The following is a 26,479-nucleotide window of genomic DNA, read 5'->3' as shown; positions in this document are numbered from 1 at the left end:
TGAAAGTTCAACAGCTATTGCGTGGTCTGATGAAAGTGTTTATTATGCTTGAAAACTACCCTGCATTTTGAGCTTTTCATATGTCTTTGCAGTGTGAAAGGAATAATAGTTATCATGCATTTGTGATCTTTGCTGAAATGTAAAAAGAGACAAAAGCACTAGTGCTTTTGGTGAACCTATTTCAAAGTATTTTGGTGAGTTAATGATAGGTTCTGAAACAAAATGATACTAAGCGTATCAGTTTTGCGAAATGTTCAAACTTGCGGGGACTTTTATGCTGTTTCAGCTATGTCCTAAAACTAGTTTTGCATTGCCGTAGATGAGGGTGAGCATGCACTCCGAGGGTGATTGCACTGCAAACCTGCTTTTCGTGAGCTTTTCTTTAATTATAGCATTTCAGGATAAGTTTTATACCAGAAAAACTTGTGGAAGCAGGGATATCAAGTGACCCACATCTACGGTACGTGTTTCTCTATTGTCTAGATCTAGAGTCCACACAGTAAAAAAAATTAAGACTATTATAGTGTGTAATCTTTCACACCACTATTATAGTGTTAAATTTGGAAAAAGTGTTTAATTTAAAATTGTTTAATTTAAAGTTGTTCAATTTCAAGATGTTGAATTTGCAATTGTTGAATTTAAAAATTGTTGAATTTTTATGTGTAAATTCAAAAATTGTTGAATTCTGTTTATTGTTGAATTTCCTTTTCATTTCGAAGATTTTGATTTTTTTTGCCTTTTTAGACATTTTTATTGGTTTTTCCTGTACTCGGGATCCCCCCTAATGCGAAATGATTACATTTGATGCTCGGATCTTCACGATATACTTATTATGCATATACATAAATATTTGATGTTCTATATGACTTTTGCCCAATGAAAAGCATCTCGACTGAAGTATAAGTCTTAATTGGAAATTCAACAATTTTTACACAATTTTTGTTTAAAAATTCAACTAATTTGGTTGAAACACACAAGGCTTCACACTATGATAGTGTTAAAAATTATGATCAAAGTGTAATAGTGTTAATTTTTGATCATGTGACAAAAAGTACCATAAAGTTTTGTATTTTTTCACACTATAATAATGTAAAAAAAATTAATCATAATATAGTAGTGGTAATTTTTAGAATTTGTTAAACTGTTTTAAATCACGAAACATTGTTGAAAAATATTTATGATTATAACAGTGAAAAAATTTACACAGATCGCAATTAAATAATTAATTTATCCGATTTCACATTATTATAGTGTTAAAAATTTACACATTTTCAAATTAAACAACATTGTTGAAAATTTTCCAACTATAATAGTGGTAATATTCAATCACGTGACAATAAATTACCAAAATGTTGTGCATTTTTTAAACATTTTTAAATTAAACAACTAAAATGGTCGATTTTGCACTATTATAGTAGTAAAATTTTACACATTTTTTACTGTGTATATTAGGGTGTTTCAAAAAAAGATAAAATTCTCAGTAGTTTTCCGTACAGAAATTTATTCCAGGCGAATTTATGAATTTTCGAGATTTTTCACTTTATATAAACTGGCCTTGGAGCACCTCTAAACGACGTCCGATATTTTTCATATCTAAGAAGCATTTAATTGTTTCATCATATAGATTAATTTTCCGGCCGGGCCAAAAAGATATAAATTTTTTTTTGAAACACCCTAGTGTATATTCATAAGCTTGATTAGCGATTGAACACTTGGGATTCAATAAAATGTTTAAAAATTCGTCATTCGCTAAATCTAACATATACAGATTTATCGATACAGTTTATCGACTCGATAGTATCGAAAATTTATCGTTTCAACCCAGTAGTAGGGGTATTCTATACTAATATGGCAATGTCATACGACAACTTGTCGTAGTAAAATCGAGAACAGGATAAAATTGAAGCTCAGTGAGACTTTGAAAGCTCTACACTGAGAGAAATCCGAAAAAGTTAAAATAACATTCCGGAAATGTTTATTTTACCCTGAAGAATTGATCTGAAATCGGTGTAAATATTACCCTTTTTAGGTGTATTAGGGGTTAAAGTTACTCTTTTTCATGTTAATTTTACCCTTAATAAGGTGCAAAATTAACATTAAAAAATGTTGATATATTTTTACACCTAAAAAGTGTTAAAGTTCTGAGAAAAAAAGTTAATCGTAGCCTCTTTTTTTCTCAGTGTATGAAGTGTTTTAATGTGTTGGATACACCTACGACCTGTGCGTGACTCAAGCCAAGAGACGATTTAATGTGATTATAATCAAAAATTGTAAAAACTGCTCTGTTTTGGATTTCGAGCAGTTAACAATGATTAGATTACATTCCCAAATTTTCCACAAAACACGACTTAAGTCACATGTCAGTCTACGGTATATCATAATTTTGTTGCCTTAAAACAATGAAAATATTTGTTAGAAAATATTATTTTTTCAAAAACATGTTCAAAATAGCGCATGTAAGTGCTAAATATGCGTTAATGATTTGTTTTTGATAAAAACTCAGCTAAGTTTGTAAAACCGTTTTTTGAAAATTCAAAAAAATTTTTTTTTTCAAAAATATTAAATCCAAAAAATTGATATTTTTACTGTTGGTTGGTATTATAGTGGCACTATATTTCCTCAAAAAAGGGATTACTTCACATTTGAGTTTAAATACTTGAAACTATGTTTTTGAAAAAAAATAAGGTAGTTAAATTGAAAAGTGAAGGCTCTTTTTTGAGAGAACTTTTGATCGCCAATTTCGAGAAAAGTTTTTATTTCAAAATAAAAATTTCAAAAAAATTAATAAATTATATATTTAATTCAAAATTGTGTCTTAAAGAGAATAAAATTACCTTTTAAATTAATAAAGGAATAAGAGAAAATCGTTACTTATTCCCGAGATAAAGCGTTTCAAAAATTTTGTCAAAAATCACAAGTGAGAAATAAAGCACGACACATATCATCTTCAGCGCCTTATGTATCTCGCACTAGGATTTTTTCTAGCAAAACGAAAAATATTTGTTTAAATTTTTTTGTTCGTGGATTTTCACGTAATTTAAACTTCAAAAAACATGAATTTCCCCACTGTCTGTCGTTCGTTCCTTTTTAAATATTTATAATATTTTTTTTAATATAGAAAATATTGCATGAACGATTAAGGACTTTGAGTTTTTAAAGAGAAAATTAATTAGGCTGCTTCAGACTTAAGGTTTGGCCCAGTTCCTGATGGTCTCGAAGTTCAAAATAGCAACCAATTTTATTGGTTTTTCAAAATTTAATGGATCAATTGCCCATGTTGTTCAATCTTAAGTGATAATTTTTCAAAAAATCTTGATTGATAAGAAATTAGAGAAGTTAAGCCATATGGCTAAGCATTAGGTCTGAAACTCGTATTAAATTCAATTTAAATATAAGATTAGTAATGGATAGAGCATTCATTCTCCGATATTAATTCTTCATTCAGTATAACAAGAGCTTAACTCTAATTAAAAATATATTTTGCAAGAAACAACATTAGGGGAAACTGGGGCACCACCAAACACGGGGTACCACGAAACACTGCGATTTTTTAATCAGATATTCGACTTCTGAGGACAAGACCTATAGGCATTTATGGGCACTACAGGGATGCTTGTTCACTGAAGAAATGGTTGATTGGGATAATCCAAATAGTATAGAAATAAAAATTAGCGTTTTGTGCTACCCCGTGTTTAGTGGAGTCCTAGTTTCCCCTAAAATACATATATCGCCATTAGGATATAATTTTTTTGGCATAAAATTTGTTTAAATTGGATTTAATTACTTCTTTGCAATTGTGTAACTAAGCTTGATATGGTACTGAAAACTCCATTCTTTCCTTGTGTAAGAGAAATTCTAAGGAATTTTAGATAAAATAATTCTTGTTCAGAAAATTCCCTCATGAGAAGGAATCTTTTCACTGCATTTAGCTGCTGCAGTATTATACTCGTAAATCTAATTATGTGTCTGAATTGAATTAGAATTAACTCAAAGGCACTGAGCTATAGAACAAACAAAACTGAATAAATTGGATGTTATGTTGCTCATAATATGCAACATACAAGTCTTATTCTTTTGCAAACATTTGTTATACATTTCAAAGAATAAAAGAGAATTTCAGTTCTATATTGAACTAGTTTATACAATACTGCGTTGAGATAGTCCTTGCTGGATTGCGCAATTATAATTGTGTTTGTGTCTTATTTTGAAAGAAATTATTAAAAAAAAAGTTTTATTTCAATGTTATGGATTATGTTTGAAGACATTTATATCTACCTCCTGTGTTACATTAAATTTCGAATGCTTTCTTAATACAAGCTTAAAATAAGATTATTGTTCGGTTGCAATTCCCAGAAGAATGTTCCTCTTAATATTTGCCAAGACCTTACACAAGGATCTAATTTGTCGTATTACAACAATGTTTGAGTAGCTTGTATTAAATTGTAAAAGCATTCTTGACACTTTTCCTCTCAACCACAATGTAAAACCCATTTTCCTCACGCGACAGAGAGAAGACTTAACTTTGTTTCACTAGTCAGTTTACGTGCATTGTTGGCTCTATGTCAAGTTGGAATAATATCGACGACCTGAAGTTCTCAAGTTTTATTGTAGAAATGTTCACACATTCTCAACTATATGCATTTTTAAAGTTGCACAAACATGAATCAAATATTCATATTGTAGCACCATAAATTTACCTGCAATTTGTTTTAGAGAGGCAAAATTAATTCACTGAACAGCATTCATAATTAGATGGTGGTGTTTAATGGGAATAGAGTGTATTAAGTTGGGTGACTCATGAAAATGCGCCCCAGAAGTGGCACTCACCGATGAATTCATGTGAGGTGGAAAATGCTCCATAACAATCAAATATAATGACGCTATGGTGCCACAAATGAACCCCATGGATGGTGTTATGTGGCCGTTCAAAAGCGTATGATTTCGTACGACATAGGGGAAGCTGGGGTAGATCCGTATTATTATTAATCGCATTGGGAAGTATTCGTTACAATTCAATCATGTTGTCGTATATTCCGTATTGGAAGAATTTGTTGATCGTAAATCGGACAGGAGTGCCTTCCCCGCAATGTGGATGCTTCTTCCATAGTCCAGGAGTTTTTGTGCAGAATCGGTGCATTTTATTACGTTATATTACAGTGACAGTGTCTTTTTTTTTAGATATTCAGGTCTTTGCACCGGGTGAGACTCGAATTCATAACTGTGAGTCAATCCGGGGATCTTTCCTCCCAAGTCCATTATGCCGCTGAGATCCCCAAAATAGATCCATAAGAGGACAATGTGGGAATTATCATTATTATTATCACTGATCTGACTGAGTCGAAAGCTATGGAAAAAGTTAATAAGTTTCCCCTTAAATAATTGTGTTTTAGACGATTTCCGGAATTCCTATCTAGTTAAATACACAGAGCTCTCTAATATTCAAGTGACGGCTGTCAAATACACGAAAACGTCAAAAAATACTCTTCCTTTACATGTCATTTTCAGTCGCAATCACCCGAATATCGTAGAGATCAGTATGACTTCAGCTCGTAATTTTATATTGCATATTTTTTCATTTGTCAAAGAATTCTCTGAGACGATCCTCATGGTTCCTTGGGCAGATCTGCACACCCTTTATCTTCAGGGGCGTTCAAAGAGCGTGCAGATCTGCCCCAGGAACTGTGCGGATCGACTGAGGGAATTTTGTGGCAAAAATGAAAAATATATGCATTTTAAAAATACGAGCTGACGTAGTATACAGTGTTTTCTTCGATATTCAGGTGATTGCGACTGAAAATGACAGGTAAAGAAGGAGTGTATTTTTGGCGTTTTCGTTTATTTGACAGCTGCCACCCGAATATCGGAGAGTTCTGTGTTATATGCTCTCAATTATCTAAAGCATGATCTTGTAGTAAGACTGTTGAGTCTAGTTGGGGGGAGAAAGCCCATCCTGACGAAGACTCTTCTAAGCCTACAGTACCAATCACTGGTTCAGCTGCGGTGGTGACTCTGAGGGGTGCTATAACGGCTAACTTCAGAGAGTAATATATCGCCGTTAGATGGAGTGAAGAGCGTCCGGTAGACTGAGAGGAACCCTGATTCGTGGCTCCCTGGGAATGAGCAATAGGGCTCTACTCCGGTAGGCTGACGATGAAAGGCTCTCCAGCATGTTCCGTTGTGGGTCAGTAGCATATATTGCTACTATCTGTCCACATTCAGAGCCACCGAAAAATTGAAGCTTTTAGTGCAAAGAGATTGCGTGTACGGATATCACAATCATCGAGGAAGAGTGTATAGCGAGAAGAAAAGGACTTGGTGGAGCATAACCCACTGCTCCACTGAGAAAAAAAGAGGGTGCGATTAACTTTTTTTCCTCATAACTTTAACACTTTTTAGGTGTAAAAATATATCAACATTTTTTAATGTTAATTTTACACCTTTTTAAGGGTAAATTTAACATAAAAAGGGTAATTTTAACCCCTAATACACCTAAAAAGGGTAATATTTACACCGATTTTGGATCAATACTGCAGGGTAAAATTAACATTTCCGGAATGTTATTTTAACTTTTTCGGATTTCTCTCAGTGTCCCTCCTAGAGACTGGGATAAGAAGGATGTTGCCCATTTTTTCGGTAAGCAAGTATTTCAATGTAGTATCTTTGGATGCATAGATTTCATTTCCTGGAATCTTATTCCTGTGCGTATTTACCCCAGATTCCTCTATATTGTGTATTCGGGGTCGAAAAGCACATTTAGATGGGGTGCGGGAACTATTACGGATCTCTTGTTGGCAAATGGATCTCTGAGCTGGTACAAATAGAACCCATAAAGTTTCTCTAACTTGATAATCATATGAACAGTCGTTCTTTTGCCCAAAATAAACCCTTTTTACCTTCTCTATCTCACTGAGTATCCGTATGTGGAGTAGACTGAAAACGAATTTTATGGACTTTATGGTAATATTGGACTTCTAGACTTTAGTGCCACTGATTTAAAGGGGTATGGAATGTTGCATTAATACTTCCTTCTCTTTGAGTCAGAAGTTTGTTTTGGGCAATAAAAACTGGGCAAATAAGTAAAATTGTAACACATCAAAGTGTAATGGGGTACGCACAATTGCTTTTGTTTCGCAAATATGTTTTATGAAGTAAAATTATCGATGGCACGATTCGAGATAAATTTTGCTTACTTATGATAAGCTTTTAAACATTTATTACTGCTCGAACTCTACGGAGAGAGCTGTATATATAATATAATCCCTTGATTTTTTCACCCTCCCCCCTCCCCAAATTTCCACCTTCCATCCCCCGGAGACCTCTTTTCTTAACAAATCTTCACGTTTCAGATGATTTGTGAGAAATGTCGTCACGCTGTTTGTCCGTCTGTCCGTCTGTCCGTCTGTTCGTCCGGTTGTCATCAGCTCTAGAGGCCAAACGGTTAGAGATAGAGACTTGGGACCTTCGAGGGACCCCCACATTAGTCGATCCAAGGATCGTTACATGCCCCTCATTTTCCCCCCACCCTTCCCCTTTCCCACCAAAACTATGTTTTTTGGGATTGCTCGAAAACACGTCGTGCGATTTTTTTCATTTTTGGATATGTTTTAGAGATTACCCAGGCGAACATTTCGTCCATATACGAAAATACCGTTGAATCATTTCTAATAACGGTTTTTCAAGGTCAAAAGTTAAAAAGACACTAGAGAGCGCATTTATCAAGCAAATGGGGTCATGTTTGGGGTCGTTGGAAAGGTCTTGGAATTTCCGACAAAACTAAACCGGTTCCAATCGGTTTTGAATCGATAATAAACCGGTTCATAACCGATAAAAAAATTTTATCTGAAAATCAAACCCCTTATTTTTAAAACTATTCTCGGAAAGATTACTTCCAATATATTACAGGAATAGAGCATACAGCGCTTTGGAATAATGTAAAAGGCTGTAGTTTCACGAAATCCGTAATAGATGGATTAGATTTAAATAGATCTCAACTCCTGTTAAATCTTAACAGGGGGAACTTGAGAGTAATTATAGGAATTTACACAGGACACTGGCTAAATTCACATCTTGCAAAGTTAGGTGTAGACGTTTCCTCAACTTGTAGGGGCTGTGGAGAGAGTCTAGAAACAGTAGAACACATTTTATGTTATTGTTCCAAATTCTCAAGCCAGAGAATTCAGATCTTTAAGAAAGAAGTGCTGACACTGGAGGATATCAAAAGTGCGGCAGCTCAGGATGTTCTGCAGTTCAGCCAGGTTTTAAAAGAATTGGAATAAGGTTTGTTGGGTAGACATAAGGGGCTCAAATAGAGTCTAGGTGTCTGCAGCCCAAAGATCGTACCATGCTTCCTATACAATTTATCTCTCTAAAACTATTTTGGGGGATCTTTTGAGAGTTTTATGAATCGGTTCAAATCGTTTGAGAACCGGTAAACGGTAAATGATGCGAAAGTACTTTTGCGGCATAGCATATAAGTCACGAGTTCGAGCATTGCGCAAAGCCTGGGACGCTTTGCCACCCCTTTTTATAATTAAGTACTGAATGAAATCTAATTTTGATGCTGCAGGTTGATCAGGGTGCACTACATATAAATACTCCAATAAGTACAGTAGGTGTCAAAAGTTTGTTGCCTCACGTATGTTCGAGAAAGCGGTGCAAAAAGCGATAGAAAAAAATTACTTTTTAATTTTTCCCGACCATACGTGAGGCAACAAACTTTTGATACCTACTGTAGGTGGCTCATTATCGAAAAATTTTCGTCACAGATTTTTTCAATGTTTCAGTAACAAGGGAAAAAATCTTTAAACCAGGGGGGTGACATTAGCTCTGAAAAATGCGACCGGTTTCAGTGTAATTTTTTCCCTGTTTTCGTACACATTTCACGAGATATCTCCAAAACTACGTAGGTTGCCAATTTAGGGTTTTCGGCTGCGTCTTCGTTATTAAATAAGCTTTAATTTTGTATAAGTATTTTTTGCTAATTCATTCTACAATGACAGAAAACAGCTAATAAACTCAAAAAAATTTTCGGCTCGCTAGAAACATATGGGAAACATAGGAAATGTCATGCCCCTGCTTTAAACACTCAATTGAATATTTCTGATGCAATTTGCAAAATTTTTTATTTTTATTGCAAATACTTTTCATAGCTCATATTTTAGGCAAACTTATAAATTGACTAAAGATGTACTTGATTTCGAATATAAAGAAATTCTAGTGGAGATATAAGCACGGTTCAAAAGTTGCTTCTTTGAGATACATTTTCAAACTTGCTCTCTCAAGATGAACCAAGCCAAGGACAGAGCAAAAGACGACAGAGAATGAGGAAGATGTATAGACACTTTAGTAATATTTCTTTTCACGACTTCCACCTTTTTTGTTGAACTTTCCAAAGATTCTTTCCTGTCACTTTTCTCCCGTTCTCTTGGTCATGTCTCTCATCTGTAACCATTTTTCTTTTTCCAACTCCTACCCTCCTGTGCAAGTGGGTGAGCCTTGCTGCATTTGACCTATTGCAAACTTTCAAAGTTAAATTGAGTGGCAAAATTGTTTTCCATCAGGGCCAATTTCATCTTCACACCAAATTGATTTTAGGAGTTTCAATTAGTGAACTTCTTGTAGCGACACAGGAGATAGATTTGAAAAACTTTTAAGTGAAACTTTTTTGGTGATTTATTTTGTTAAACATTTTATTGTTGTAATTCAAGACAATGTTTATTTTATGTTTTTTTTTAATATTATTGTCCCATGTTAATTGAAATTAACTTGTTCTTCATTGTGATTTATCCCAGAAGGTTTACAAACTTTTTTTTTGCCACAGATTGAATATCTTAGACTAAAGAGAAAAACCATTGAGAGATTTTCTTGATTAGAGCCCTAAATGTGCTTTGAAGCTAAGCTTTTTAAAATTGAATTGACCAAAATACCATTAAGTTCTAATAGTTCCTACATGAAAATGTTTTGAATATTAGTGTTAGTTCTTAAGTAATAATACTCTTTATCCAAGGATTGTAGAAATTTTTCTTACAGATCTAACATGAGAAATACTTTTGGTATAATATTGAGATTTTACTGAGTATTATACTCACATAAAAAAATGGTTTTCTTTTTAACCCGCTTTGTTTTCTAAACATTTCTTCAGGCAATTTGAGATTGTTTCTGTTTACTTTTTTTAATTGAATGTCACGGAATTATAAACGCAATTCTTCACAATCTAATTTTCATAAAAATCATGAGCAACATCTAAAATACTTTTTGATGAAGTAAATTCTGAGAATTTCGTCTACCTCTTAATTTTATTTTATTTGCAGAAATAAGTCGCCGTTAAATTGCACGTGGATTTTATTTATTTATTTTTTTTACAGAGTGGGGAATTCAAATAAAGACTGATGAAAATATTCAAAGATTTATTGCATCCAACCCTTAATCCTGCATGTGGATAAAAAAAAACAAAGTGGAAAAGTGTGTTAGCCTCTGTGCTTTCAGCTAATTAATTTTTTAGACAGAAATTTTCCTAGTAAATAAATTATTGGGGAAATAATTGGAAATCCCAGTCAGTATGGAGAAAAATTCAGCTAATTAACTTATTTTCTGAGATTGCAAAATGAATATTTAGGGTGGAATCACCACTTCTCGCCACTTATATGGAAATCGCTATTTTTCACGATTTATGGAATAAATGAGCAGCAAAGTTACTTCTATTTTTATTGCTGCTACGTATAGAGTCGAAAAACACTCATTTTTTGTTTTGAATTTAAATGTTTGAGCATTTTTTTTGAGGAATATTTTAAGCAAGTGCATCGAATCCAATATTTCTTACCAAATATAGTAAGTTTCATGAAACTTTTATCGAACAAAATTTCCGATTTTGAATCAATAAATTGTCTATTGAACATTTAATTACATTCGACGAATACATAAAATTTGTATTTAGTTAGTTAATATTTCATTTTATATTATTTTTATGTAAAAATGAGGCATGGCGGAAAGTGGTAATATTATAAAATTGATTCATCACCTGTCGCCATAGCTTTTCAATAGGCGACGCTAACTTCACTTCATAGATTTTCAGTTGTCAAATCTACTTTGTTTACTTTCTGCAATAGTCTAATAATTTGATTTCTCAAATAAAAGTGAAGAAAAATCATTTAATGTGAATAATAAGGTGATCATGAGAAAAAAAGAAATGCTGAATGTATTCTTTGCATAATATTGCTCAAAATAATCGAGTTTGAACTTTTCCAAGTGGGTGGCGAAAAGTGGTTATAGAACTGGCGAAAAGTGGTAAAAAGTGGCGACTAAGTGGTTATTTTTGCATTGTTAATAAAAATCATTTTTTTATGTACTCCCGCGTTAAATTGTAGGACAATTGTTTTGAAGAATCTAGAACCAATATATCTAAGTAGGTTTGTGTCAAATTTGAGTTATCTGATAATAAGGGGTCAAAAGTTATAATACAATTAATTTCACTTTTTCCTAGAAGTGGCGATAAGTGGTTACTCCACCCTATTCTGTCCTGCTAAACGGAAGATACAGGAGCAAATCTTCCGGGAAAGAGAAGCTGAATATAAGGATTTAATGAGAGGAAATTAGGGCTTTCCGGAGGAGATTGTTTGTCCTGAGGGGAAGGTGGCCAAATATGGTGAAATTAAGGATGATTTCTCACCAAGCAATACTAAAATATTTATTTAGAAATTTAATCCCCACAATGCCTCAAGCATATTAACACCAATCTTAAAATTGAGGTTTTTTGTACCATCTACCACCAGTAGGAAAATGTAAATCTCACGAGAGAAATTGAATTGCTGGAAAAGCTATCATCTTGCTCATTAATGTTGTGAGATTCATTTTGCTGTGCCAATTTATGCCATTTCCTCTCAAATGAATTCTTTTCCGAAGTTTTTTTGGCCATTTTCCCTTTCTTTCATTTTTCTCTCTCTTTTTTTATATCTATTTGGCCATTTTATCTCACTCGCAACAGTAGATGATAGTCTGTAAAAGTTCCCCCTTCGAAGTATTTTGTCCTTCCGTATCAAGGATATCTCAACATCGCAAATGTACTAATGATGTCGTCATAAAAAAAGCTCTTGCCTGGGAAAAGTTCAACCATAATTTTCTCTACAAACTATTTGCTGTTTTATTGGTGATACCGGAACAAAATTGCGACGACATAGCTTTATGAGGTGGATATTGATGGCAGGAAAGGGGAGAAAATAATCAAATTTTTACAATAATTTTCATCTTAGAAACGTTGTTGAAAAAATTTATTTGTTCGAGGGGGTTTTCCAGTTAAAAGTTTGCTATAAAACTTATATTTCATCACTAGCTTAGTCGTTGAAAAGAAATGCGTAAACTTGGTTTTTTTTTTAAAGTATTTCGGAGATAGCTAAATATCTTCAGTTTAATTTCAAAGAGAAACACTAGTTTTCGGCTTAATTTCTAAGCTTTTGTAAGTAAAAAAAAATGAGTAATGGTCTAGAATGTTAGAGTAAAACGTTTAGTACATTCTTGTACTAAACTATACAAATGACAGACCTTCTTTTCAGAATAGAACAACATGTTCCGGGATTAACCCCATCCGGAATAGTCACACAACCAAGGGGTTACTAATGATCGGAAATTTGTGTCCATATTCCGTTTATTCCATGGGATTCCAATGTGTTTCTGATTCTAAATGTGTGATTCCCTTAATAATTCAATTCGGTATTCTGTGATTCTCAATTATTCCATCCTGTGATTCTGTTTATCCCCTATATCTTCGAATTTATCGAATTTCAGATGTTGCTAAATACGATCAAGACAGGGGCCTCTCGATATTTCATTTTTCCATACGTTTTTGCATAGAGGCACTGAAGACTATTGGCAAGTTTTTTCCTAAAGAGAATTGATTTATCAGTCTGATATATTTCGAAATAGTGCATTAAAAGCTATCTAAAAATACATATTTCATAATGTTCGGCGAAATAATACAAGAACTACGAGCAAATTTATTTAAGTCTCGGTGCAATAGCTGCAAAATTTTTACAAGGAGAAGAGAAAAAGGGACAGATAATCCTAACCGGCTTATGTAGGTGAGATTCTTAACGTGAGCTAACTCGGAGTGCATGCAAATTCGATTTGATGCTGAAGTAGGGAGACGCCATTCAGTTATCTTGAATCAAATTCGTGAAATTATACAAGTTTTGTATTTGAACCAAAATGTCAAGGGTTTGGATGAACTGACAGAAAAGTGTTATATGGGTGAAATGTAGACCAGAATGTTCTCTATAATTTTGCCGTAGAACTTGAACTCATCGATTACTCAGAAGCCAAGATAAGCGAGGTTTTTTGTTTCTTAACTCGTTTTTTCATCCAGAGTTCCCCAAGTGTTCATTTGTTGAACTTCAACTAAATCAAAGAATTGTTGTATTTTGCGGGACTTTCCATTTAAACCCCTATTTTAAGTGTCTTGGTGGAGTAGAGGCAGTCAAATTGGCATCTGAGTGATTTCAAAGCGTTATTATGGGAAAAATCAATTTTTTCACACTTAAACGGCAAAATCGGAGTGATAGCGTAGTCTGAGCGGAAAATAATGTATGGACGAAATGTAGAGACAAATGTCCTCTACAATTATGTTGAAGTAATCATCAAAATCGGTTCAGCGACAGTCGAGATAATTGAGGTTATGTGATATTGAAATTGGATTTTCGACTGTGGCGCCCCTGGTGTTGGTCCCACAAAGTTCAAATGTTCTAGAAAGTTGTAGAATTTGGTGAGATCTTTCGTTTAAGCCCTCATTCATCAAAATCGGTCACATAGAACCGGAGATATGATTTTTTGAATTTTGTGAACTTTGACCCCTCATATCTCCGGTTCTGTTTTAACCACAGCGCGCATACGCACCATTTTGGAAACGTCCTAGACTGGACTACAACATACTAAAATTTCATTAACTTGCACAATGCCGTTTTTGAGAAAAGTGACTTTGAATTTCGATGAATTTTGACGCTATCACAGCGCCACCTGTGGTGACTTTTTGAACTTCCATCTGAAAGTGCTCATCGAGACGAAACCAAAAAGGTAAAATTTAGGTCGCTATGTTAGTTAGAACCGGAGATAGAGGCCGGTCAATGTTCGAACTTTGACCCCTTATAGCTCGGGTCAGGGGTTTTAGATCGACTTAAGGTTTTTTTTGTTTGATAGGTATAATCAACGGCTACAACATACTAAAATTTCAGCCCGATGCACAATGGAATTTTTGAGTTATTTAACTTATAAGATTTAAAAATTTTCTTTTTAATAATAGCGCCCCTAGCGGTGATTTTATGAACTTGCGATGTTAGAAGGGGAAGTGGCATTTCATGAGAGCTTTCCAAAAAGCCCTCACTTTTTAAATTCTGACAATTAGAACCGGAGTTATGGCCATTTTAAGAAATTTTTTTTGGACCCTTATAGCTCGGGTCAGGGGGGTCGGGGGACCTTAAGTTTGGTATTGATGGAAAGCTCTAAGGCCCAGCTATAACATACTAAAATTTGAGTCCGCTGAATGCCATAGGGGCGGAGCTATTGAGAAAACAAAAAACGGGGGGTCTTCAAAATGGCGGAAGGAGGGGTGGGGAGTGGGGGGTCAATGCACCAAGTTGCAATTTTCACCCGATATATAACCTTTGCCGAAAACCGCAAGTCGATATCTTTTTTAGTTTAGGAGCTATTAAGCTCCAAAGAGCGGCCGGCCGGCCGGCCGGCCGGGAACGTAAAAAGGACAGATAATCCTAACCGGCTTATGTAGGTGAGATTCTTAACGTGAGCTAACTCGGAGTGCATGCAAATTTGATTTAGAGCTGAAGTTGGGAGACACCATTCAGTTATCTTGAATCCAATTCGTGAAATTATACAAATTTTGTATTTAAACCAAAATATCAAGGATTTGGATGAACTGAGAGAAAAGTGATATATGGATGAAATGTAGACCAGAATGTTCTCTATAATTTTCCCATAGAACATGATCTCATCGATTACTGAGAAGTCAAGATAATCGAGGTTTTTTGTTTCTTAACTCGTCTTTTCATCCAGAGTGCCCCAAGTAGTTATTTGTTGAACTTCAACTATATCAAAGACTTGTTGTATTTTGTGGGACTTTCCATTTAAAACCCTATTTTAAGAGTCTTGGTCGAGTAGAGGCAGTCAAATTGGCATCTGAGTGGTTTCAAAGCGTTATTATGGGAAAAATCAATTTTTTCACACTTAAACGGCAAAATCGGAGTGATAGCGTAGTCTGAGTGGAAAATGATGTATGGACGAAATGTAGAGACAAATGTGATCTACAATTATGTCGAAGTAATCATCAAAATCGGTTCAGCGACAGTCGAGATAATTGAGGTTATGTGATATTGAAAATGGTTTTTCGACTGTGGCGCCCCTGGTGTTGGTTCCACGAAGTTCAAATATTTTAGAAAGTTGTAGCATTTGGTGAGATCTTTCGTTTAAGCCCTCATTCATCAAAATCGGTCACATAGAACCGGAGATATGATTTTTTGAATTTCGTGAACTTTGACCCCTCATATCTCCGGTTCTATTGAAACCACAGCGCACATACGCACCATTTTGGAAACGTCCTAGACTGGACTACAACATACTAAAATTTCATTAACTTGCACAATGCCGTTTTTGAGAAAAGTGACTTTGAATTTCGATGAATTTTGACGCTATCACAGCGCCACCTGTGGCGACTTTTTGAACTTCCATCTGAAAGTGCTCATCGAGACGAAACCAAAAAGGTAAAATTTATGTCGATATGTTAATTAGAACCGGAGATAGAGGCCGGTCAATGTTCGAACTTTGACCCCTTATAGCTCGGGTCAGGGGTTTTAGATCGACTTAAGGTTTTTTTTGTTTGATAGGTATAATCAACGGCTACAACATACTAAATTTTCAGCCCGATGCACAATGGAATTTTTGAGTTATTTAACTTTTAAGATTTAAAAATTTTCTTTTCAAAAAAAGCGCCCCTAGCGGTGGTTTTATGAACTTGCGATGTTAGAAGGGGAAGTGGCATTTCACGAGAGCTTTCCAAAAAGCCCTCACTTTTTAAATTCTGACAATTAGAACCGGAGTTATGACCATTTTAAGATATTTTTTTTGGACCCTTATAGCTCGGGTCAGGGGGGTCGGGGGACCTTAAGTTTGGTATTGATGGAAAGCTCTAAGGCCCAGCTATAACATACTAAAATTTGAGTCCGCTGAATGCCATAGGGGCGGAGCTATTGAGAAAACAAAAAAAGGGGGGTCTTCAAAATGGCGGAAGGAGGGGTGGGGGGTGGGGGGTCTATGCACCAAGTTGCAATTTTCACCCGATATATAACCTTTGCCGAAAACCGCAAGTCGATATCTCTTTTAGTTTAGGAGCTATTAAGCTCCAAAGAGCGGCCAGCCGGCCGGCCGGCCGGGAACGTAAATTAGCCACATATATATTCGTGATCAGGAAGTGCTGAAACACGTTTTGGCCAAGTTTGAGGTCGATCGGACGACATGAAATTTTGTTAGGATTATAGTAGGTGAGATTGTTAAGAATCTCACCTAATAGCCACATATATATTCGTGATCAGGAAGTGGCGAAACACATTTTGGCCAAGTTTGAGGTCGATCGGACGACATGAAATTTTGTTAGGATTATAGTAGGTGAGATTGTTAAGAATCTCACCTAATATCTTCACTTTTTATTTGGCTTGATGGGCCCCTGATCAAGATAATTTTTGAACAATAGGAAGAGCTACAATGTCGTTAATGAACAGGTTTAGGAAATATCTAGTTAGAAAGCGTTCCAAATCAGGCCTCAAAATAATCAAAATAGGAATAAAATTCAATTTTTGAAAGAAAGTTTGTGAAACTCTAAAAACACCATTATAAGTCCATTTTTGAATAAAATTTCCCGCCGTTTTCTTTAGCGAAAAGTCTTAATTAAATGCTTTATTTTTAGACTTGTAAAAAATATTTTTTTATCAGAATTTCCACTGGATTTTTTTGTGGAATGTTTGCGTCTTAATATAAGTTAATATAATCATAAACGACTTGAAAATTAATTTATTGTGAACTTTCAACAGAAAGTTTGTCGAAATTTTCTTTTAAGGTGCTTTTAATCCATTTTACTTAAAACGTAAAAGCTAGTAATTATTTTTGGAAATCGATTAAATCAGATTAAGTGGTATCTGTATCACTTAAAATCATCAAAATCGGATTAAAAAAAGTTTGTTTCTGATTTTCAAGCATAATAAAGATAAAAGCTATTTTAATCTCTAAAAACATTGTTTTGGGATCCTCAAATTTAAAATGCAATTTCCTGGAACGGAAAGCTACATACTCAGATATCTTTGCTTGGTTTTAAGAAAAAATTAAATAAAATGAAGTTATCTTTTAATAATATTGAAAAAAAATAGTGAGTGGTAAATGGACTAAATAGACCGTGTTTTTTTTATTTTAATATTGAATAAATTATGAAGTGTTCGAAGCCAGAGTGTGTTCAAAACCTATAAAGCCTACCCCTACTCAATTAGAAACTATTTTTAAATTTACGATTTTTGAAAAGAAACAAGATATCATATTAGTTCTTCTTCACTAAGGTTACTCAACTAAGTCATTACGTAAAGGTCTAAGGGGAAAGTGCCCATACTATTTTTTTCGTATGTTTTTCAATAAATGTGACTCATCTCATCCATATTTTAAAAACTAGAGGAAAGTGTTTTGTTTTTAAAACATATCGCGGAGTCGCGTTTATTCAGAAACATAGGAAAAACTTAGTCATTGTAAAGCTTGGGACCGTGTAATGGACACTTTCCCCTAACCATTATAAAATGATTAAATTAAAAAATGATGTTTGGTGATTTTCCTCTAAATAAAAGTTATTTTAAAATTAGAAAAATTCTTGTAAGTGTTATATTTTCTACTGCCTAAAAATTTATAATTGTAAGCCTCAAAAGGGAGCTCACCTAAATTTTATTCTAAAAAGGGAAATTGAGGAAGTGAAAACAATTTCAGTGCGGACAAAGACAAGCTGCTGGATACCTGAAAAAAGCCCAAGAAAGAAGAAAAAGCGAAGAAAATTGTGGAAAACGGTGTTGAAGAAATCCCAGAGAATTATAAAAGAGTGCCTCCATTCCTTCTATATGCCCTGTGAACAATTTATTTAAACAAAAATTTAGTATATTTATCCCTCCATACGGAAAGGTATCTTATAATACGGAAAAACTTCTCACTTTTTAAATATTTATCATAACGATCACGAGTGCAGAAAAATTCCCATACACATTTGTATGTGAAAGTAAGAAATTGGCTTGAACTTTGGAGGTCACTCGTCGGGGACTAGCCTGTGAACATCCTGACCCAGTTAATGAACGGATCTCAGAGAACAATTGAAAGACTTGACCACTGATGAAGGCTTGGAGACCGAGCCGAAAGGTCTGCGATAAGTTGATGAGTTTTCCCTGAGTGAATTGCATTTCCCGACGATTTCCGGAATCCCCACCTAGTTAACTATATTTTGTCGGTTTGTGTTTTACAATGAAAACAGTTTCCGCGGAATGAACTGTTCACGGCGACTGATGCTCATTCACTGAGGTACGGAGACGATTGACGCGAACGAAAGCCCCAGCCCAGCAACATTTAGAACCCGTCTAGGGATGATTGTTTGAACGTTACATAGGTATCAAGGATTAGAATTGGTGGGTTTTGCTGGATTTTGCCGTCGACTGGGTTAACAACTATCAAATAGGCCGTACGGGCCGTATACTCTCTACATGATTTACTCACAACTTTTTTTTTCTTATTTTTGGATTTTTTTCTTTTGGATTTTGGATAGTTTAACAACTGCTTGCGTGAGCTAAATTCTACCATGATAAGGTTCTGTTTCGTTCGGAAATAGGATAAAAAGCTCAATTTCAAAGGTACCCTAATTTAAAGGTGCCCGACTTCCCCTTAAAGCAAATTACAGTAGAGCCTCGCTATAGGCCATATTTGGTTACAGATTTGACACTTGGGTCGCGCTATAGTCCATGTCATTTTTTAAAATTATCAACGACTTCTAGTATTGACATTGAAATTCCTCGACGGCTTCCACTTTATTTGCGATTGTGGTACTTATCCTCGCTCTCTTGAAATCAACGGTCGATAAATTGTGGACTAGAGCGATGGCCTATAGCGGGGTTCTACTGTAAAGCCGGAAAATGTGCTCTAAAATAAATATTCATCTGACTGAGTGCAATAACGAATATTGTGCTTCTGTACAGAACAAATTATTTGAATTAAGTTTTGGTTTTATTGGACATGATATATAGGGCACATATTCACAACCCTAACTTACTTAAATTTCTTTCGCAATTGTGACGAGCTTGTCTCCACTTTGCGCAAATTCATTTATCATGGTTCACGAAAACTAAAGTCAAATCCATATTACAACTGTCTAATAACAAGTTTAATTATGACAGAATACCAATGGGGAAGATTCAACTAATTAGATATTATCTTGATTTAAATGACTTGAGAGAAACCCTTTAAAAGTTTCAAACTATAACAGCGCTATCACACTTGTGCATTAAAATTTTAATGTGATTCACATTAATTGTCGCTTGTGAGCGTCCAAATATGTTGTGTCTTTGAGTCACTTAATATTTGGGGTTTTTCTATTTATTGATAAAGAAGTGGACTTGGCCTGCAAAAATAAGTTTAAATTTACCTAAAGCATAAATATTTTTCACATTAAAAAATTAAAGAGAAAATCGCATTAATTTTTCGCATTATTTTTGTCAACAAATAGATCAAATTTTGAATATAAAATGATTGCAATACACAAATTACACATTTGGACTCTCACCAGCGACAATTAATGTGAATCATATTAAAATTTTAATGTGCAAGTGTGATAACACAGTAATACAATTCGTTTTAGTGCAACTTAAAGCGTAAAGCCGAAGCAGAGTGAGGTAAAGTTAAAAGCTCAGCGAGTCTATGGAGACTCCTTCTCAATTTTAGGGACAAAGATGCTGAGTAAACTCTAACATTGATCTATCTTCTATACACAGTTAACTTTGCTGAACTTCTCCTCGACTTTGACATAAACTCAAGAGTATTTCAAAAGTCCCCGCACCATCATCGGTCTTTTAAATTTATCCTGGGGTATTGCGTGTAATTTAAGGGCGACTTTTACTGTTCTGCCACATCCTCAAATGGGATATCTCAAACATAACTGCCACTTGGTTGTCTGCACAAATCCACACCATTATGGAGAATTACGAGGTACACGGGGATGGATTTAGGTTGAATCCTTTTGTCATTTTATACATCCATATAAAATCCAAGAGAGCGAGAGAGTCCCTGTGGCTCAGCTCCCCTAGACATCGGTGATTTCGTGCGTGGAGCATGGTATTTGCTCCGTAGAGGCCATCACGAGGGGTTGACATAGTTCGAGGGCCGTTGTGGTGGTCTTAGTGGTCGCCCGCACCATCCCAGCACTCATGGAGAGGAGGGAATTCATGGATGTGGGCGACAGGGATCGTCACCTTGTGCGTTCTGTATTGAGATTGGGCAGACCTGCGGCCTGTCGTGTTATCCCAGTTGTGGTGTACATTGTCAGTGACTGGGACTGTGTGAGGAGGGCAAGAATGGGACTTGGACGGGTGAGGGCGATATCAGAGCCACATAGGCACTTCCAGATGATGCGTTTGAAGGCGAAACGGAAGTCCTTGGAGAACAGAGCATAGATGACGGGATTGATGGCTGAATTGCAGTATCCCAGCCAGAACATCACGGAGAACAGGAGGGGATGGATGCAGTCTGGACAGAAGGCGCGTGTGAGATAGATTGTGAAGAAGGGTAGCCAACAGAAGATGAAACCTCCAACGATGATAGCCAGTGTCTTGGCTGCCTTTGTCTCCATCCGGAAGCGCTTCACCTGTGCTTTACTGGTGCGTTTGGAGTTCTTGGGTTGCGCATGATTGTTACCTTCTTCGGGGATATCTAGGTACTTTCGGGCTCCTGAGGAACCTCTGTGAGGAACCTCATCGAAACGAAAGACTGTATCTTCGCCAGATCCGGCAAGATTGTCCACAGACGGATAAGAGACGGATATTTTGACCTTGGCATGACCTTTCCGTGGCTTCTCCATATGGCGCTCAGATGCTGATGTCATGGGACGTCTTCGGGAGCGTACGGGGAAGCGTTCCTGGCCTGTAGGTGTCGTCAAACTATGTCCACTGCCGAGACTATGGGGTGACGATGGTGGCTGCTGGGCCGATGCTCGGCCACGATGGATGCGCAGCGTTAGGGGAGTGTCCTCCATGGGTCCAGCCTTGGTGCCTGCAACACACACAGGATAGTTCGGGTCATTCACAGTTGGGTCGGGCCTCCTTGAGGTTGTATTTTGTAATGAAGGGAGAAAGATGTTTAAATCAACTGGAACGATTCTTCTAAGATTCATCCATCATAACTTGGTCAGTATTTACAATTTGCAATACAATATCTTTCTCTGTGCTACAAAAATTTCTTCAAACAAAGAGGGGGGAGGGGTGTAACAATCTATATTGATTCCTTTTTCACTTCTGTACAAGACGTCTACATTATTTATTTCTTATCACAAAGTGTTTTTGTCTGTGTTGTTTTAGGACTCTTTTCTATTTTCAGGATAAATGTAATTGAATTTTACACACATAAAAAAAAGGGTTAGACGAACTAATATCTTACAGAAAAATAAGTAAAATATCAAATTAACATTCAAAACATCATGTTTGTTATTTGGCTTTTGAAGTATTTTCTACAATCCTCTGCGACGCACTAATTTGCCAAATAAAAGGATTTCGTGACAATTTACAAAATACAATATTTACAAAATTTCTTCATTCTTTGTATATTCGATTTTAATTGAAAATTCCAGTACAATCTAGAAAAGAAATATAAATAAAAAAGAAATGGAATTGCGGTGAGAATTACATTTTAACATGCAATAACTGAAATGTACATTTTTCAATTTTCAAATAAAATACTTTTTTTTCTTTAATTTAAATTACTAAAGAGAAATTGTTGCTCTTGATGCTGTCTTTCTGCCTGGGAAACTGGCATCCTATCGTGGAAATTTCTATTTTCCAATTTAAGCGTAATTTTTCCTGCTACAGAAAATTTCCATTTTTCCTTTTTACGTAATCTTTTCTACTACTTTCCCTCAGTTTTTCTCGGGCTCATATTTCCGACACTTCTTCATTTTGCTTTTTTTTGTTTCAGTAAATTGCCTCTGAAGAGGGCTCTTCATATTTTTATTTGAAATACCAATACGCATTTAAGATTCACTGCAATTTTTTCTTGTGGAGGGACCATCAAAGAAAATTATTATTCTCAGTATAACATCCTAAAAAGATTTTTTTAACCTCGATAAATTCTTCTAAAAGAGAGTATGAACAAGTGGAAATACCTAGCATTATAAATCTTCAAGTGTATTTAACGTTATCGTAGACATTAACTCTAGGCAAACTATTTGAAATTCCTCCAACAAATTGTTCAAACTTCTTAACCAGAAGGTTGAACCCTTCGTGAACTCTCAACTTTGACCAATTTCAAGAAAAATTCTATCCCCTTAAAAGTGTTTTAAATGGATTTTGATCTAATGCCAGAAAATACTTCACCAAGTTTTCACAAGAGAAGATGCAAATATTTACTACAAAGTAGTACGAAAAAAAAAACTTGGAACACTCTCAGAGTTCTTCTATTTTCCAGCATGAAAATCCCCTCAAAAAGACATTGAAGGACCAGATGTGACTGCCAACATTTCGTGTAAGAGTGTGTGTTTGTATTGAAGAAAAAGTGACAACCAAATCTTCATCTCAGATTACACGCAAATTTCTCTCAACCGCCTCCAAGCCCACACCCAGATCCTTTGTAACATGAGAAGGAGAAGAAGGATATTCTTCAACAATTTTTTTTTTCACCGTGACACTCAACTGGGGAGGAATTTTCCTGGCGATAGGCACGAAAAATGAAGGAGATGCCTATAAATATTGCGGTGGGCTGTTAGGAAAAATATTGCAAATTTGCAATTGAAGGGGCATATTCCTTTTTAAAGAAATCTTCAAAAAATGCGATGAAAGCTTCAAAGCTTTACTGTGTTATCACACTTGCACATTAAGATTTTAATATGATTCACATTAATTGTCGCTGATGAGAGTCCAAATGTGTAATTTATGTGTTTGAATCATTTTATACTCAAAATTTGATCTATTTGTTGATGAAAAGGTAGACTTGGCCCGCAAAAATCTGATATAAATTGATTTATAGCATTAATGTGAAAAATTAATGCGATTTTCACTTTAATTTTTTAATGTGAAAAATATTTATGCTTTAGGTAAATTCAAACTTATTTTTGCAGACCAAGTCCACTTCTTTATCAATAAATAGAAAAACCCCAAATATTAAGTGACTCAAAGACACAAATAACATATTTGGACACTCACAAGCGAAAATTAATATGAATCACATTAAAATTTTAATGTGCAAGTGTGATAACGCCGTCAAATTGCTAATAGGATCTTTCAAAATTGCTCTTTATTAGAAATCTAAATATATTTTAATATATCAAAATTTGACTAAATTTCTGTGCAAAATTACTATTTTTTAAATAAAACAAAAAGTCATGCCACTCTTTCTGGGAGAACTGAAAGCAAAATAAATCAGTGCCGTTGTAAATCACTACTTTTATTGCTATTTTCTTTTGAGCGAAGTACACGAAATTGCTTTTATCTTAATAGAATGTGCAAATACCTTAAGAAAATCATTAAATAAGTTATAGTGCAACTCTAACTGTGTTATCACACTTGCACAATAAAATTTTAATATGATTCACATTAATTGTCGCTGATGAGAGTCCAAATGTGTAATTTGTGTGTTTGAATCATTTTATATTCAAAATTTGATCTATTTGTTGACAAAAAGGTAGACTTGGCCCGCAAAATTTGGTATAAATTGATTTATAGCATTAATACGAAAAATTAATGCGATTTTCTCTTTAATTTTTTAATGTGAAAAATATTTATGCTTTAGGTAAATTTAAACTTATTTTTGCAGGCCAAGTCCACTTCTTTATCAATATATAGAAAAATCCCAAATATTAAGTGACTCAAAGACACAAATAACATATTTGGACGCTAACAAGCGACAATTAATGTGAATCACATTAAAATTTTAATGTGAAAGTGTGATAACGCCGTAAGAGTGTAAACGCTTTTAGCATTGACTTTCCTATAGTTTCTTGTGGCCGTATTTGTTCTTAGATTACTCGTTAAAAGATCTCTCGGACCTACCTGGCTTTATTTTAGTTCAAAAAACCTAAAAGAAGCTCCCAATTTTTGCTATTTTTTTCATAGAAGAGGTCATTGGAACATGTAATTCGGGACTATGCATTGACAGAATCATGTACACACAAGTGGTTTAACTTTAACACTTAAGCCCTGTACTTCGGGAGGGCTACGCATAGGTGTTAGCATGACAAAAAAGCCAACACGTGTCACACACACCCCAAACGGCAATTTTGAGAAAGATTTCTGTTGGATGTATGTATTCTGGATCCAAAAATGGGTCTTGTGACGGTCGTCAGAGCGTCGAATGACGGAAAGTGGGGAATAATATGACGATTATTACGAAAGTCACTTGGCGTCGTAATAACTCTGAGATTACTCGCTCACGACTGAAATATGACGCGCCAAAATGGGCTCTTTCAGTGACTTCCAGTGTCCCTATAAATAATCTTCCCCTTGCTGGGTATGTCTGAGGGGAAATTTCACTTGTCAAATGGCAAATAGAATTACTCAGTGCTGTGAATTATTTAGTGAAAATATTTAGTGAAAATTTTAAAAAATTTTTGTGTGTTGTTGCCATCCAGCTGGAATATTTTCGACATGTCTGGCGACTCATTCAGCAATAGTCGAATGAGAAAAATATTCACAAATGTGAGTAGTGAAATTAGAAAAAAATGACCAAAATTTCATAAAAAGTAGCAAAAAACAATAAAATATGTGAAGAATTAATAAGAAAATAGTGTCTAAGGTGATAGTTTAGTACAAAATTGTGGAGCGCATTTGACTTTTTCATTGAGAGTACGTACGTCGATTTCGCACATATATGTACGATAGAGAAGGATTGCAAGTGCACTGTTTTTGTCGCGTCATTTTTTCGTACGGAAAAAGACCGTCCCTTGGACTCGCTTTTATTTCTTCATGTTAAAGTAAATTTTAAGCCCGTAAAATAATTAATGCATTATTAACTCAATTTTGAGTAATGCTCTGACTAAAATTCGACGAGAATACGACTAATTTTTAAGATTTCAATTGTGAAAAATTTGATTTTTTTAGGCATTTACACCATTAGAGTCGCACTATTCATACAAAAATATCTTTAATTCTGAGATAAGTTTAAATATCTTAAATCAATAGGAAATCCGATTAATATCCTTCAATAAAGATACAGTGTCGTTCAAAAATTTCTTAATAAATCTATGTTCGGGAAACCAGGTAAAAAAATGATAAAAAGAAATAACTTTTTAAAATGTTTATTTTTGTAAATGAGTTGCCTGTAATCCGTAGATATTATTTATGTATTAAAAAAAAAATAATGCATTTGGTTTCATATCAAAAATAATTGTTTTCAATAATTGATCATTTTCATCAGCCAAAAGTTTCTTGACGCATTCGAATAATTTATTCAAATGGTCGTACACTGTATTCTAAACATTGCGAATTGTTTTGATCAGATATTAGATATTATTAGATATTAGTTCGAGGACTTATAGTTCCTAAGGTCAGGAGTGATTTTCTGTACCGGTCACTGTTTGTAAAAGGCATTGTGCTCTTCAACGCAATTCCTAGTGACAAGCGTAGGTCCGCGGATGGCATCCGTCAGTTTTTTCGGGTCCAGGCTGAGTGAATCTTAAAGAAGCATCTTCTCGATCTTATTTTTTCATATTTTTTCACCTCATGTTGTTTTTTTCTTTAACTCTGTTTTGTTTTGTTATTTCAATTTTAATCTTCTTTTTCTTTATCACAATTGTAAGAGGGATGAACCCTATTTTGTGATTAAATAAATATTCTATTCTATTCTATTCTATTAGACTTCAGACCCATACGAACTGACGGATACTGGTAGGATATATTAGACTTGAGTAATGGGGACCTATACGAACTCATGGATACTATGGAAATCCTTCTCTACTCACATAAATACAAGTATTTACAATTACCCTATGTTTACTACTGAGTGTTGGGCACTCAATGGGTCAAGTGATAGAGCACTCGCTCTATGATGCAAGTGTCCCGGGTTCGAATCCCCTTTAGGTCACCAGGACCTTTTCTGGCGTTAAAGGTGTTCGGATTGCATCCAGTGAGCTTCACTGCACTTGATTTTACGTGCATGGGACTGACAATCTCATCCCGTACAAGAAAAAATAATAATGCATGTCTAGAATTCTTCTTGAGGGAAG

General features: G+C 34.9%; 1 protein-coding gene across 1 annotated transcript in view; it reads right to left on the bottom strand.

The window, feature by feature from the left end:
* The window catches only part of LOC129799648 (octopamine receptor Oamb), a 187,434-nt gene that overhangs the window by 17,105 nt on the left and 143,850 nt on the right, over positions 1-26,479 (bottom strand). The window contains exons 6-7 of the mRNA XM_055843724.1: positions 20,526-21,321; positions 20,425-20,477 (exon numbers count right to left, since the gene is read on the bottom strand). Of these exons, the coding sequence (XP_055699699.1) occupies positions 20,425-20,477; positions 20,526-21,321 (849 nt within the window). The remainder of the gene's footprint in view (positions 1-20,424; positions 20,478-20,525; positions 21,322-26,479) is intronic.

This window comes from Phlebotomus papatasi, chromosome 1 (assembly GCF_024763615.1).
Source record: "Phlebotomus papatasi isolate M1 chromosome 1, Ppap_2.1, whole genome shotgun sequence".
Taxonomy (NCBI): domain Eukaryota; kingdom Metazoa; phylum Arthropoda; class Insecta; order Diptera; family Psychodidae; genus Phlebotomus; species Phlebotomus papatasi.
Note: the sequence above shows the minus strand (reverse complement) of the source record. Positions and strands in the feature narration are given on the sequence as shown.